This window comes from Gracilinanus agilis, chromosome 3 (assembly GCF_016433145.1).
Source record: "Gracilinanus agilis isolate LMUSP501 chromosome 3, AgileGrace, whole genome shotgun sequence".
In the NCBI taxonomy this organism is placed as follows: Eukaryota; Metazoa; Chordata; class Mammalia; order Didelphimorphia; family Didelphidae; genus Gracilinanus; species Gracilinanus agilis.
The window spans coordinates 39,763,452-39,779,937 of record NC_058132.1 but is presented as its reverse complement, the minus strand read 5'-3'; the positions used below and the strand labels follow the sequence as shown (position 1 = coordinate 39,779,937).

The 16,486-nt window shown below is 47.0% G+C and overlaps 1 protein-coding gene across 1 annotated transcript in view; it reads left to right on the top strand.

Moving 5' to 3' along the window:
• CHD5 (chromodomain helicase DNA binding protein 5) overlaps nucleotides 1–14,995 on the top strand; it is a 148,051-nt gene extending 133,056 nt beyond the window's left edge. Inside the window, exons 36-39 of the mRNA XM_044668656.1 lie at nucleotides 2,556–2,751; nucleotides 9,620–9,783; nucleotides 9,981–10,095; nucleotides 14,868–14,995. Of these exons, the coding sequence (XP_044524591.1) occupies nucleotides 2,556–2,751; nucleotides 9,620–9,783; nucleotides 9,981–10,095; nucleotides 14,868–14,986 (594 nt within the window). The 3' untranslated portion in view covers nucleotides 14,987–14,995. The remainder of the gene's footprint in view (nucleotides 1–2,555; nucleotides 2,752–9,619; nucleotides 9,784–9,980; nucleotides 10,096–14,867) is intronic.
• Nucleotides 14,996–16,486: the final 1,491 nt, after the last annotated feature.

Genomic DNA, 16,486 nt, shown 5'->3' with positions numbered 1-16,486 from the left:
CCCCCTCTGTCTCTCTCTCTCTCTCTTTCTCTAGTCACTTAGATCCATTCCCTTTTCTCTATCTACTTAGCCATCCTCAGAGTCCAGGCCATCATCCCTTTTCCCTCAGACAATTGCAGGAGCCTCTTAAATAGCCTCCAGTTCTCTCTCCAATCCATTCTCCAAAAGAGCTGCCAAATGGCTATCCCTAAATCCCAATCTGACCATGTTATCCACTGCTCAAGAATTTTTGGTGGCTCCCTTCTATTTTTTTTAAATCTATACCTTTGGGGGGCAGCTGGGTAGCTCAGTGGATTGAGAGCCAGGCCTAGAGACGGGATGTCCTAGGTTCAAATGTGGCTTCAGCCACTTCCCAGCTGTGTGACCCTGGGCAAGTCACTTGATCCCCATTGCCTAGCCCTTACCACTCTTCTGCCTTAGAGCCAATACACACAGGTAAGGGATTAAAAAAAAAATAAAAAAATCTATACCTTCTTAGCATCACTACTGTGTATTGGTTCCACACAACTAGGAAACATCTGAGGTCAGATTTGAACTCAGGACCTCCTAGGTCTCTAGGCCTGGCTCTCAATCCTCTGAGCCACCCAGCTGCCCCTCCCTATTATCTTAAGAATAAAACCACTCTTCTGCTTGGTGTATTTAAAGTCCTTTACAACCTGGTTCTAGCTTACCTTTCCAGATTTATTCTATATTAACCACCCACGTGCCGGCCAACTTATTGTCTTGCCATATTCTGTCTTGCTAGCACTTGGCTAGTCCACCATGCTTAGAATACTTTCCTTCTTGATGTCCTTCACTTCTGTCAAGGCTTAGCTTAGGTGCCTCCTCCTACAAGAAGCCTTCCCTTGTTCTTCCCTGAGATTCTCCCCTCTCCCCGCCATTCCCCTCATCCATCATTAGTCCTTTCTCCCAACCAAAAGTAACTTTGTAGGGGGCAGCTGGGTAGCTCAGTGGAGTGAGAGTCAGGCCTAGAGACAGGAGATCCTAGGTTCAAACCCGGCCTCAGCCACTTCCCAGCTGTGTGACCCTGGGCAAGTCACTTAACCCCCATTGCCCACCCTTACCACTCTTCCACCTATGAGACAATACACCGAAATACAAGGGTTTAAAAAAAAAAGTAACTTTGTATTTCCTTCACACACATATTATTAAAAAAAATCAGAGCTGTTCTTAGCATACCGCAGGGAGCTCCCTGGGACAAAACTCCCTCTCCCAATACCTGCTCTGCAGTTTATAGTCTTAGAAAACTGCGTGGGGCTCTGGGAGATTAGGGATTGATGGGGGGGTCATCCAGCCAGGACGTGTTAGTGGCGCGATTTGAACCCCAAACTTCCTCTCTTGGAGTCATGCTGCCACTGCTTTGTACTTCGTCCCCACAGCAGACTGGTTGTAAGCCCTCATGGGGCAAGGACTGTCCTTTTTGCCATCTCTCTGTGACCCCAGACAGAGCACAGAATCTGCCCCAGAACAGGAGCTGAATGAATGTTGAAATGGAAATATAAGGATGAACAAGAGGCGCTCTGCCCTTCGGAAGCTTATGGTTTAATTGGGAAGTAGAAGACCCAGAACCACACAATTCAGGCATTTTTTCACTTGTATCCAACTCTTTGTGACTCCATTTGGGGTTTTCTTGACAAAGACACTGAAGTGGTTGGCTATTTCTTTCTCCAGCTCATTTTATAGATGAGGAAACTGAGACACAGAATGAAGGGACTTGGCCAGGGTCAGACAGCTAAGTGACTGGAGTGGTTGGCTATTTCCTTCTCCAGCTCATTTTACAGATGAGGAAACTGAGGCAGAATGATCAGACTTGTCCAGAGTTACACAACTAAGACACTGGAGTGGTTGGCTATTTCCTTCTCTAGCTCACTTTACAGATGAGGAAACTGAGGCAGAATGATCAGACTTGTCCAGAGTTACACAACTAAGACACTGGAGTGGTTGGCTATTTCCTTCTCCAGCTTATTTTATAGATGAGGAAACTGAGGCAGAGTGAAGGGACTTGTCAAAGGTCAAACAATTAAGTGACTGGAGTGGTTGGATATTTCCTTCTCCAGCTCATTTTACAGATGAGGAAACTGAGGCAGAATGATCAGACTTGTCCAGAGTTACACAACTAAGACACTGGAGTGGTTGGCCATTTCCTTCTCCAGCTCATTTTACAGATGAGGAAACTGAGGCAGAATGAAGGGACTTGTCCAGGGTCAAACAGCTAAGTCATTGGAGCGGTTTGTCATTTTCCTTCTCCAGCTCATTTTACAGATGAGGAAACTGAGGCAAATAGGATTAAGTGACTTGCTCAGGATCATACAGTTTGTATATGTCTGTGGCCAGATTTGAGTCCAGGCCCAGAACTCTAGTCGCTGTACCACCAAGAGAAGAGGAGGAATGAGAAAGGCTTGGTTTTCTGCTTCAGATTTCTTTCTCTGCTATTCCAGCCTGGTCAAGTTTTCTGGGCAGAGGAGGGAAGCTAGCGGGTTGCTGGGGTGAAGGTGAAGGGGGGAAGCTCAAGGAGGAATATTGTGTCTATCTCCCCCTCCCCAATTCTGTTCCAGCTTCTAGAGCAGGCGCTAGTGATCGAAGAACAGCTCAGGAGGGCCGCGTACCTCAACATGACCCAAGACCCCAACCATCCAGCCATGGCCTTGAATGCCCGCCTGGCCGAAGTGGAATGCCTTGCCGAGAGCCACCAGCACTTGTCCAAGGAGTCCCTGGCTGGGAACAAGCCCGCCAATGCTGTCTTGCATAAGGGTGAGTGGCCGAGTCTAACCTTTGCCTCCGGCCAGGTCATCAGTGTAGGGAGATCCTGGTGAAGCAATGGCCAGCGCCCATGTAGGGTCAGTACTGTGAAGAGTTGCCTGGAACATGGAGAGCTTACGGGTTGCTTTATTTTATTTTATTTTATTTTTTGTTGTCATTTTAAATAACTAGTTGACACAGTGGTTGGAATGCTGGACCCGGAGTCAGGAAGACCTGAGTTCAAATTCACCCTCAGCCCCTTCCTAACTATGGGATCCTGGGCAAGTTAACCATTAAATGATCCAGTTTTCTCATCTGTAAAATGGGGATAATAATAGCCCTTTTCTTCTCAGGGTTTCTGTGAGGATAAAATAAAATAATATTAGTAAAGCACTTTGCAAATCTTACAGTCCAATATAATTGCTAGATATATCTAAATGCTAGGTATTTTTATTGGTTGTTTTGTTTTAAAGTTGCCTCTATTTTCCCACATAGCTTTCCTCTTTTCCTTATAATAAAGAAGAAAATATATAATATATAGAAATATAATATATATATGTATAAAATATATAATAAAGAAGAAAAAATGGGGAGAGGAAATCCAGTTCTTGGACCGCCTTAGGAATGAATAATAATGATAATGATAAAAAAAGGTGACATTTATATGGCACCAAGAACTATGCAAAGTCCTTTACAAATATTATCTCAATTGAACGTCCCAACAACCTGGGAAGGGAGGTGCTATTTTTATTCCCATTTAGGAGATGAGAAAAACTAGGCTGTAAACAGAGGTTAAATGACTTGCCCAGGGTCACATAGTAAGTGTCTGAGGTTAGAGTCGAACTCAGGTCTTCCCTCCTCCAGCTCCAGTGCTCTAGCCTACTTAGCTGTCCCAGAGAGGCAAAGCTTCTAGGAATAAAGAAGTGACTTTGGCCCCGCTGTCATGACTTCTGCTCCGTTCAGCCCCCGTTGTGTTCAGTTCGGTGCACCAAGGATGGATGTTCATGAGTCAGAGAGTATTCTGAGGAAGGCGACTGGGATGGAGAAGAGACTCGAGGTGGTGCTCTGTGAATAGTTCGGGGAACTGGGAAAGTTTTGCCTAAAGCAGTGGTGCTCCACGTGTTCTCGAGGGGCCTTTGGGGGTCTTGAGTCCCTTTCAGGGGGGTTCTGGGGTTCTGCAAGACCAAAACTACTTTCATCACAGTACTAAGATGTTTTCATTTCTAACACGCTAGCGATTGAGAGAGCAAACCAACATAAACCAAAGCTCTTTGGCATCGTCGATCATTTTTACGAGTGTAAAGGGAGCCCGAGACCAAAAGGGTTAAGAATCACAGGTGTAGAGAAGCTGTGGAGGGACCAGGGCCCCCGTGTTCCAGCGTTCGAAGGGATCCCCCACAGAAGGGTGTTTACACTTGTTTTGCTCTAGAACTGGAAGGGACCTTAGCGGCCATTGAGTCCGACCCCCTCAAATTACAGGTGAGGAAATGGAGCCCCATGGAAGTAAAGTAACTCAACAAGCAAGTGTCTGAGGCAGGATTTGAACCCAGGGTTTCCCCAGTCCCAGGGCAGTGCCCTCTCCTCTATATCATGCCACCTTTCTGATAGAACCAGGGGCAATGGGTACAAATCTCAAAAGGCAAATTTAGGGTCAACGGTGGGAAGTCTTGCTAACGATGCCCAAGGGTAGAAAGGAATGGGTTGTGCCTTGAGAGGTGGTGAGCTCTCCATCACATAATGTCTTCAGGCAGAGCCTGGATATAAAAGGAGGGAGTTTAGGTTCCATGACTTCTGAGGTCCCTACGTAGCATCTGTAGAGACTATGAATCCTGATCATGATCCTATAATGCCTGCTTTGACAGAGGAATCAATTTTTGCTGTTTCTAAGCCGCCATCTTGACTCTGCCCCTAATACCCGCTTTGAAACAGAGACAAGATGGCCCCAGTTGAAGGAGGAATACTGGTTTGGACGTGTGTTGGACTAGAGAAAGACTAACCTGGACTCCAGGAACTTGTTTAAAAAAAATCAAATGACTGTATTCCATGATGATTTGTTTCCTTTGTAATTCTGGGTATTCTATTTTATAAAAAATAAATCACTATTCTAGTCTAGGCTTTGCCAGACTGCCCAACAGTGCCCACGGCACCACAAGGGTTAAGAATGTCTCGATTAAGTGGCCACCGAGTTTTCCAATGATGGGATGATTATGAGCTCCAACCTTGGATGGAAAGTGGGTTGAACAGAGGCTTCATGGGAGAGGGAGAAGGTTGGGTGGTTGTCTTGGGCTTTGGGAGGCTGGACTTTTGGGCACAACCCCATCTCAGATTCTCTCAATCCCATCCCTACAACCCCCTACCCCAATCCAAAAGGAAAGGGCGGCTTCTTATTTCCTAAATGTGATATAGTGAGGGAGGAATGACTAAAGGGAACTCCATCAAATCAGGAAGCATTCATTGAGCCCCTCCTGTTTACACACCAGGCAGCGTTCTAAGTGTGGAGTGTTTCATGTCATTCTATTACTTGGTAATGGCGGGACGTTGGGCTTCAGGTTCCTCGTCTACAAAATGAGATGGTCAGATTTGAGGGTTACCAAGGGCTTTTTCTAGCTCTAAGCCCATGAGCCTGTAATGACTCTATAATTCTGCAGCGCTCGGGAAGATTTCGAGGCTCTTATTAGCTGCATGCCCTTTGTCAAGTCACTTTCCTCAACTCTAAAATGGGGATAAAAGCAGCACCTACCCTAAAGAGTTGTTGGGAGGGTCAGATGTAAAATAATTGTAAAGCACTTAGCACAGCGCCTGGCACATAGTAGGCGCTATGTAAATGTTTATCCCTTCTTTGACAGATGTTCCCCATAGGTGCCGAGTGCCCTTGTATATAATTTTTGTTTTTAGACCCAACCTGTGATTTCATTGACAGAAGGAGCTCCTAGTGGGGAAACTCCCTCTACTAGTGCAGGTCAAAGGATCATTGATGTAGAGCTGAAAAGGACCTTCAAGTCCATTTAATCTATCCCCCTGACTTGAAAGGTGAGGAAATCGGGCCCTAGAGAACTCTGTTAAATGACTTAATAAAAAACATCCTCTCTTTTGTCTTAGAATCAGTACCAGTATTAGTTCCAAGGTAGAAGAGCAGTAAGGGTCAGGCAATGGGGATTAAGTGACTTGTCCAGGATCATACAGCTAGGAAGTATCTGAGGTCAGATCTGAATCCAGGACATCCTATCTTTAGGCCTGGCTCTCAATCCACAGAGTTGTCTAGCTGCCCCTAAATGACTTTTCCAAAGCCACACAGCTGACAGGTGTCAGAGGTAGAATTTGAATTCATGTCTGCCAGGCTCTCAAGTTCCATTCTTTATCTCAGTGCTACTAAGCACAGTGCCTGGCACATAGTAGGTGCTTACAAAATACCAGTTTCACTCACTGATGCATCACCTAGAGCATTACTTAAATGAACAAAATCTTGAAAACAAGTTGGCCTGACCTAGGGACATTATATATATCTGGCCCACCTCCTCCAGGGTACTGGAGCTAATGGGATGGGCAGACTGGCAGTCAGTCTGTTAGCATTTATTAAATGCCTTCTACATGCCAGGCCCTGTGCCCTAGAGCTGGGGATAGAAAAAGAGGCAAAAGGCAGTCCCTGCTCTCAAGGAGCATCCAATCTAATGGGGGAGCCCATAAATAATCACATATGTACAGACAGATACAGGATAAGTAGGAAGGCAACAAGATAGAAGGGTTGGGAGACTAGAATTGAGGGTGATTGAGGAAGGCTTCCTGAAGATGATGGGATTTTACTAGAGTCTTGAAGGAAGTCAAGGAGGTATCAATGAGAAGGGGCTCAGAGTGTTTTGGGAATGAGGGACAATCAAGGGAAATGCCCCCACTAAGAGATTAAGGTCTTTTTTTTTCTGGTGTCACTGGATTGAAGAGTGTGGTGGGGAGTAAATGTATAAGAAGCCTGGAAAGGGAGGAGGGGGCTGGGCTGCAAAAGGCTTTGAATGTCAGATAGAAGGGGGTTTTGTATTTGCTCCTAGAGGACATAGGGAATCATCAGAGTTTATTGATTTTGGGAGGGTGACATGGCCAGAATTTTGCTTTCAGAAAATGTTTGGTGACCAGATAGAAGGTGACCTGGAGTGGGGAGAGACTAGGGGCAGGCCAGATCCATTGGAAGTTCTTTCAGTAATCCAGGTGTGGGGTAATGAGGGTCTTGGAGGTGTCAGAGGAGAGAAGGGGATGTATTGGAGAGGTGCTACAGGGATGAAATGGACAGGCTATGGCGGCAGCTTGGATCTGGGATGGGTGCACGAGAGAATGAGGGATCCAGGATGACTCCTAGGTTGGGAGCCCGGGGGACTTGGAGGAGGACAGGGTTGGCCTCAACAGTGAGAAGGAAGTTTGGAGATGGGGAGGGTTTAGAGGGAAAAGATGATCAGTCCAGTTTTGGAAATATTGAGCTTAAGATGTCTACCAGACATTCAGTCTGAGATATCTGAAAGGCATTTGGAGAACGAGACTAGAAATCAGCAGAGAAGTTAAGGCAGGGAAGGTAAATTTGAGAATCATCAGCATAGAGATGATAATTACATTCCTGGAAGCTGATGAGATTACCAAACAAAGTAGTAGAAATGCAGAAGAGAAGAGGGCACAGGACAGAGCCCAGTTGGACAACTACAGTTAGGGGGCGTGATCTGGAGGAGGATCCAGCAAAGGAGACAGAGAAGGAGCAGTCAGATAGACAGGAGGAGAACCAGGAGAGAATGGTGTCCTGAAAACCTAGAGAGAAGAGAGTATCATGGAGAAGAAGGTGATCGACAGTGTCAAAGGCTGCAGAGAGTTCCAGAAGAATGAGGAGTGAGAAAAGGTCATTGGATTTGACAACTAAAAGATCATTGGTCACTTTGGAGAGAGCACTTCCCATGGAAAGAGGTTGGAAGCTTGATTATAAGATTAAGAAGAGAGAGGAGAGAAAGTGAAGGGGCCCCTATTATAGATGACCTTCTCAAGGGGTTTAGCCACAAAGGGCAGAAGGTGTATATAGGATAAGAGCAGGGATGGAAGGGTATTTTGAGAAGCTTTTTGAGGATGGAGGAAACTCGGGCATTTTCGTAGGTAGTAGGGAAGGAGCTAGTAGACAGGGAGGGAGGGTTTGACTATAAGTGATGGAGTGAGGATGACAGAGGGGGCAATCCACTGGAGGGAATGGGATGCAATGGAGTCACTTGTGCCAGTACAGGGATTTGCCTGGGTAAGAAGTGAGGCCAATTCTGTGTGAGACTTGTATGAAGGAGGTCATATTGATAGAAGGCATCTGAGCGATAGAAGATGAGGAAGAAGGGAGAAGAGGAGACTCACAGCAAATGACCTCAATTATTTTTCCTGGAAAATATGAGGGAAGATTCTCAGCTGAGACAGTTGGGGGATGGGAGCCATGGGAGATTTGAGGAGGGATGAAAAGGTTTGGAAGAACTGCTGTGGAGGATAAAAGGAGTGAATCGAAAAGGGGAGGTCTAGTAATAGGATTGCCTAGCAGCAGTGAGGGTCCATTTGAGGTTTATAACATAAATTTGTAGTGGACTCAATCAGAACAATTGTTTGATTTTCTCCATCTTTGTTCAAATAGCATATATGCAGATGATGGGTAGTGGGAATGATCCAAGATCCATGAACTAAGGCTTGGCAAGGTGTGACCCGTGAAAGGGGTTAGGGACGTGAAGGGGGGCCAGTGTTGAGAGGAATGGTGTTCGCCAAGAGCCAAGATGGGGAGAAGAGGAGAGAGCTGCTAGTGCAGGAGATGACCTGGGTAGGAAATGGATTGAGGGAGTGGTATGGATGAAGAATAGGGCTTGGCATAAGAAGATGGAGAGGTGGAAAGCCAATCGTGGTCAGATAAGGGGTTCAGAATTCTCAAATGTGGATTTGGTGCATTTCTGGGTGATGGAAAGATCGAGGGTTTGCCTGACTTTCTTTGTAGCTAAAATGGGGCGAAGGAGTAGCTCTTGGGGAAGTGAGTAGACCGAGGAACTAAGTAGGGAAGAGTTAATATGTATGTCAAAGATCCTTAATGTGAGGGCAGGAATTGGGGAGGAGAGAAAAATTGTGAGCCATGGACCAAACTCATTGAAGAAGGAAGGGGAATGACCCGAAGATCGATAGCCAGCAGCCACCAGGATTTTGATTGGGTAGTTACATGGACCTCAGAGGAGGCTAAGTTACTTGAGTGATGAAGAGGTAGGGAGAAGACCCAGAAGTGGCGATGGGGAACAACTTTTCCCTCCTTGACCAATATAAAAAACCACAGCCAGGACTGGAAAGGGTGGTCAGGGAGGCTATGCCATTAGAGAGGGGAGCCAGATCTCAGGGCCTGCTAAAAGATGGATGGAGTGGAAGAGGAAATGATCTAGGTTAAAGGAGCATTGATTGCCATTCCAGAGGGCACCGTGAAAGGGCTGGGTAGTGTCTGGATGGGACTTTGGAGTGAGAGCATTGAGAGGAACGTGAGTGGCGAGGGAGGAGGAATGAGCCTTGCAAGATGAGAGGTGGAGGGTAGGACCAGCCGGGAGCATGTTGACCACTGAATGGATGGCACGACTCCTCTTCTGGGAGGAGGACGGAGATCAGACAGGACCCAGGAGCAGCACAGGATGGAAGGCTCACGGTCAGAGGGGAGGTCCTGTCTCGCTTCTCCTCTTCCCTCCGAAGGCTGGCGATTAGGCAGGAGCCGGCGCAGCAGGAGATGGAAGTCCCGCTCCCTACCGACTTTCTGTCCCCCTTGCCCTACAGTGTCTCGTGACCCAGGGGAGGGATTGGCACCTGTAGTGGCACACGGGAGGCGAGGACTTGGTAGTAGGTTGAGGGCCCTTCTATCTTGCAGTACTGAACCAGCTGGAAGAACTTTTGAGTGACATGAAGGCTGATGTCACCCGCCTGCCCTCCATGTTGTCCCGGATCCCGCCTGTGGCCGCTCGCCTGCAGATGTCGGAACGCAGCATCCTGAGCCGCTTGACAAACCGAGCCGGAGACCCCACCGTCCAGCAGGTCAGGCTGGCCCAGCTGGGCCTGGAACCTCCCCCCAGGGCTCCATGCCCCCAGCTCGGGCCCAGGAGTTCTCTTCCCAGACGCTCCCTCTTTCCCATCCCTCCGTCGCGGGGAGCCAGGCGAGCCTGCCTGCAGGGTGAGGTTCTGGGTGGAGAAGGGAGAGAGGCCGCATTGAAACCTCAGTCCTCGCCCTCCAGGGTTCTTTCGGCTCCTCCCAGATGTACAACAACAACTTTGGGCCAAACTTCCGGGGTCCTGGACCAGGCGGGATTGTCAACTACAGCCAGATGCCCCTCGGCCCCTATGTGACTGGTAGGTTGGACGTATCTAGCCCACCCTAATGGAGAATTTTTAAGCGGCAAATTTCAGGGGACCACAAACCGAGCCAAAGGACAGTAGGCAAGCCAGATGTTTTCTCTCTTATCAATAGATATTTAGCCGTTTCCAAGATTTTCCTCTGTTGCAGTTCTCATTTCCAACTGAGGTAAGGTGACCCTTATTTCTCTCTGCTAACCACATTCTATGGTTCCATCCTCCAGGGGTTGTGGTTTTCTTTAGGTCTTCCATCTCCAGGGACAGCCAGCTCTGCTCCAGCTGGAGGCAAAGAGGCCGAAGGGATCTAGAAGTTCTCTTGTTGCCGTTAGAGCCACAAGGAAGCTTAGGCAGGGCCGGCTGGTCCAACTGCCTTATTTTTTCACAGAGAAGGAAACTGAGTTCCAGAGAAGTGAAATGACTTGTCCAGGGTTGCAGGGAGTGAACGGCAGAGCTCGAGATTCAAATTCAGGTCCCAGGAGCCTAGATTTAGAATTGCAAAGGACACGAGAGGCAATCCTGTCCAATGATCTTATTTTACAGAGAAGGAAACTGAGGTCCACGGCGCTTAAGTGACTCGTCCAACATAAATGACCAGAAACAGAGTTTGAACTTGGGTCCTCTGATCTCAAAAGCAAAAATACTCTTTTGACTCGATATCTCATGCTGCTTCCGTGTTCTTAAACCCCGTGTCCTTTTGTGAGTGCCCCCGACGAGTATTCCTCCTCCGTGTCCCACTGTGTCTGTCTCCAGCCTCCCCTCTTTCCTTTTTCTTCCTTGTTAACTAGTGGGTCTCCCTCTCTTTTTTGGAGGATCTTAATCCCGAGACCTTCTAGTGCTCACGAGAAATGCCTGAGCCGTGGAGCTCCCCTTCTCCCCATCGCCCCAGTTTGCCGACATCTTTGTACCTTTCCTGAGAGAATACCTGAGCCGTGGAGCTCCCCTTCTCCCCATGGCCCCGGTTTGCCGACATCTTTGTACCTTTCCTGAGAGAAGGGCAGATGCACGAATGGCACCTGGCTGGTGACATCTACTACAGGAGGGTTGGCAGGGTCTCCTCTAGGCCAGCTCTCCAAGGGTGTCCTGAGTCTTCAAGGCATTGGCTCTTCCTGGAGAGCCAAAGCTTGACCCGGAACCCGTTGGGTCTCCGAGGCACCACCACGTAGGTTTTAACTGAGGAAGACAATCGTCTCCTTACCTACCCCTGCCCGGCTCAGCCCCACCACTCAGCCTGCTTAAGTCAAGTCAGGAAACATTTATTCAGCACTTATTGTGTGGTGAGGACCCTGTGTCCAGGCTCTACCAGTAGTTAAATAATATTGAAACACAAAACGATTATTATCATATTACATTAATTATATTGAACTGGATAGAGATCCAGCTTTGGGGCCAGGCAGACTTGCATTTGAGTCCTGCCTCCGTGTGATCCTGGATAGGTCATGTACCTCCTTGGAGCCCCCAAAGCAACTCTCTGAAAGACCCTAAGTTGGGGAGAAGGTGCCAATCTGATTAGTAGGAATCTCCTCACCTGTAAGTTCCCTATGGCCGGGACGTCACACATCCTCTTATAAAGTCTTGTTGGGACCCAGCACAGAGCCAACCACAGGGTTGTCATTTAAGTACTAGCTGATGACTCCACTTAGAACCGGCCACAAGCAAGCATTTGTTAAAAGCCTACTATGTACCAGCCACCGGGCAAACATTTATTAAAATCTAATATGTCCCAGCCACTGTGCTGGGCAGTGGGACAGAGATGAAAAGTCCTTCTCCTTCCTGGGTCATCCTGACTTATATATAATTCAATTTTCAACTATAATCCAACTATAATAAAATTCAAATTCAACTCTAAAATTCAGTTCAATTCAAATCCCAATTTCCCCCTCTTCCACACTTCCTTATCTTGAACCTTCCCCAAATTTCTCCCCCATGCCTTGCTACTTTGTTCCTGTGCGACCTTGTCCTGTCACCACTCTGGGCCTTAGTCTCCTCATCTGTAGAATGGGTAGGTTGGACTAGATGATGATAACAACAATAATAGCTAGCATTATTATGGCACTTTATTATATTACTATATATGATTTAGTTGGTTATTTATCAGGGCACACATTTTCTCTCATTTGATGCCTCCAGGGTCCCACCCAATTATCTGTGTATGTAAAGTCTACTTTCTTCATTTTCTCCTCTAGAATTTTATCATGGCTGTGCTGATCTCTGAGGTCTCGTTTTGGCCTTGGGCACATCGCCTGGTTGGGGCTTTATTGAATTAGGTCTTGGCCTGCTAAGCTCTGGGCCAAGATGGCACTTGGTTAGGCTGGGGGTCACCGACTTCCTGCTCTGTTCAGTTTTGCAGCCCACCTCATGGGGGTGCTTGGGAAAGTGATTCGGGGAGGATGCTTTGGTGCCTAGCCAGGGTGCAGCAGTTGAGGCTTATTGGAGCTGAGGTTTGGTTTGTGAGCTGGCGAGCCAGATGGGCACACAGGGCAGATAGGGCAGCAGTGCCATGTAGCACAGGCTAGGAGCTGGAGGGAAAGTCAGGTCCTTCATGACACACCAAGACCAGCCCTCATCAGATGCTGTTGTGTTAACAAACATTTCTTGGGGAGCTCTGAATGAAGTAGTTAAGTGATCAACCAGCTGGTTGTTTGTTTGTGACTCTGTGTGCCTGTTTGTGTCTGTCTCTGTGTTGAAATGTAATCTGCCAACAATCTACCACTGCTCGCTTAGACTCATCATGTCCTCCCTCCATTTGTCCACATGGATGGGGGCTCATACTATTCGCCTTCATTGTGTCTTTCACCCCATCATGGATTCTGGGAGAGTTCAATTCTTTGGAAAAGGGTGGGGGCCTGCAGACCATGTGGGAGGAAGGGGTGTTTTGTGGGGTGGGGATAGGGATGGGGGATAGCTAGGAGCCATCCTCCAATCAGGAGGGAGCAGAATTCACATTGTCCTCTTTCTTCTCTGGGCTGCGATCTTCGTCAAGCCTGGGTCTCTCCAGTGATTCATGGTGTCATGGTTGGTTGAATTCAAATCCTGCCTCTGACACTTGCGACCTGTGTGACTCTAGGAAAGACCTCTAATCTTTCTGAGCTTCAGTTCTCTTGTCTAGAAAAGAGGGATAACAAGTCTGTTAAATCCTGCCTCTGAGATGAGTGAGCGCTCTGATCCTAGTAATGATCCCTAATCTCTCTCAACTCATCAAGAAAATGATCATCATGGAGGGCTGCTGTAAGGTCCCAATGAGAATAGTGCCTGGAAAGTCTTTAAATGCCAGTTATTATCGTGAACTTGAGCTCAGGTCAGACACCTCCATTGTCTCACTTTCTGCCCAGAGAGAGCTGAAGGAAAAGAGTCAGTGGAAATCCTCTTTCTCCCTCCTTTTTTCATCCTGAGTGATACAAGTTTGAGAGGGAAAAAGGAGACCTAGGCTATCCCAGGCACTTTGGGGACATAGTGATTTAAGGTTTGCCAAGGAGTTCATACCTGTGATCTCATTTGATCCTTGCCCAGTCCTGTGGACTCCTGCAAATATTCCATACTCCATACCCTTCCTTTTATTTCCTCCCAAGAAAACATATCCAGAGATTTGGAAGTGGTCTACCAATCATCATTCAGCTAGAAAAGGGTGGGGACAGGATTTGAATGTAGGCCTTCTGCACCAAGATGTTATGACCTTTTCCTAGGACACTCTCCAGCCTCTAAGCTTTACCTCCTCTCTGGCTGGAATAGAGACACTGGGGGCCTGAGGGCACCCAACCATCCTGAGTAAGAGCCGACTAAAGAGATCTCTGTTGGAAGCTTGGCAAGAGGCAAGGTGAGAGGGACATCTTGCCTCTTTGGGCAATGACCAGTCCTTACTCCCTGGGTCTCTAGAGACTTAAAGTCAAGGTCTCATTTATCCATCCATCTATCTATCTGTCTGTCTGTCTATCTATCCATCTATCTATCTATCTATCTATCTATCTATCTATCTATCTATCCATCCAATTTATTCATCCATCCATCTCTCTCTATCCATCCATCCATCCATCCATCTCTCTGTATCTATCTATCTATCTATCTATCTATCTATCTATCTATCTATCTATCTATCCATCTGCTTGTTCATCAATCTATCCATCCATCTACCTATCTACCTATCTGTGTCTATCTATCCTATCTATCCATCTCTCTCTTTTTCTAACTATCCATCCATCCATCTCTCTGTCTCTTATCTATCCATCCATCTCTTTCTCTCTCTATCCATCCTTCAATTTGTTTGTCTATCTATCCATCCATTTATCTATCCTTCGATCTATCTCTCTATCTCCCTATCTATTTCTTCCTATTAATCTATCCCATCTCTCCATCCATCTATTTAGCTTTCTTTTTCTCTATTAGTCCTTCTATTTATTTATCCATTTATCTACCCTATAGTGATGAACTAGTCAAACTCCTCATCTTATGAGGAGGCTTAGACCCAGAGAGGGAAGGAACTTATCTAGGGTCATGAAGCCACTTCACAATATAATAGATTTTGCTGGACTTCATTGAAGCTAACCCCCTCATTTTAGAAAGAGGAAGGGATTTGATCCGAGTCACCCAGCTAGTAAGTGTCTGAATTGGGATCATTTAAGAATGTTCTTCTGAGACCAGCCACTAAGTGTGGTCAGCTCTGATTTGGGGATCCCCCTCCAAAGTCATCTCCTCAGCAGCCAGAAAAGCTGAGGAGCTGGCAGAGCAGTTGGGGGGGATTGGGGATAGTTAACCCCTCCCTCTCTGTGTCCTTACAGCCACGCCCACTGGGCCACCTGCCAGCCACCCCGAAAGAAAAGGAGCTGACTCCCTTAAAGATGGTGCTGCTTTGGGACGAAAGGGGAAACTCAATGATGTCATCTGCATTGAAGACTAAGTCCTAGCCCTAACGGGCCAGACGCCCAGAAGTGCCACCATGTCATATCTCAAGTGTTCTTCAAAAAAAAAAAAAAGAAAAAAGAAAAAAAGAAAGAAAAAAAAGGAAAAAAGAAAGAAAAAAAGAAAAAACAAAGAGCAACTTAAAAAAAAACCCAACCCATTTCCAGAACTTCTTAGAAGGGATTCCATTTATTTGTACATCTTTTGCACTTTCTTATTGAAGACTCGAAGAGTTTGTCTTGATAAAAGTTGAATGAATTATGAAGGATTATAATGTTAACAGTATTTATGTCTCTGTTTTTATCAACATGCATAAAATCAAGAGGGAAACCTCGCTGGAGCCCCCATTTCTAGACTTGTGAACCCTCACCTGCCAGTTAAGACAAGGCTCAATGGTCTTGTGTAGCCTCCTGTTTGCCTCCTGATTCTTCTCACCATAATTGTGTTTGAGCAGCTGCATGCACCGTCTGCCCACCTCCACTCCTGCCTGTCCTCCCAGCACCACCTCAGGCCAAAGGGACCTGTCTTTTGGACCACAGGCTATGGGGCAGGTGCTGGGCCCAGCCTTCTGGCTTCTCCAGCTGAGTTTTGGCCTGGTCCGATGTCTTTTCTTGGCCACCACGAGGACCTGCTCTTGTGACAGAGTTAGTTGGATGCTTCTTGCTATTTCTGCAAACTCTCCCTCCTGCCAGTAGCCCAGAGGCAGCTTGGTATATCTTGAGCTCTGTCTGGAAATGCTCTACTGCAGGAATGCTGATGGAGAACAGGGTTCAGATCGCCAGATCCATGGCCAAGGTCCGAGGATAAAGGTGTCGATTCCTCAGTCCAAAGCCTGTTCCCATCCTGGCCCGAGGAGCCTCTGCCTCATATACCACCATGGTTCATCGCAGTGATACTTGGGAGTCCCTCTAATGGGTGGTAGAGAATCAGAGGATAGGGGCTCAGGCTGCAGGATCTTGGGATAAGAAGAGGCTCCTGGTGAGGGAAAAGGAGGTTGCTTGTGTCCAAGGTAAAGAGTGTGGAGAGATACCATTTTCCTCTGGTGTTGCTGGAAGGTTTGTGTTGATCACGCTACTAGGTCAAGGTTGGTTTTGGTCATCTTTTTTAAGTATCTAAAGAGTTGTCAGTTGGGAGAGGGAATAGACTTATTCTGTTGGGTTCCAGTGGGCAGAAATAGGAATAACGAGAGGTTTCAAAATGGCAGATCCTAACAGTTAGATCAGTCCCATGGTAGAATGAATTAGTTTCCATAGGAGATCGCGGGTTGCCCTTCATTGGATGTCTTTTTTGCTAGACAACCATTTGTTGGAAATTCCATAGAGGGCATTATGGTCAAATGTGAGTTGAACTAGGTGGCTAGCAGAGGCCCAGGAGAGGGGGTGAGGAATTGTAAAATTCTCTGAATCTAGGAAGGAGGAGGGGCTTTGGTGGGTCAAGGAATCATCGGGTGGGGTAACGATAACAAAGACTCTCATTGGCTTGCAACAGTTTGGATGTT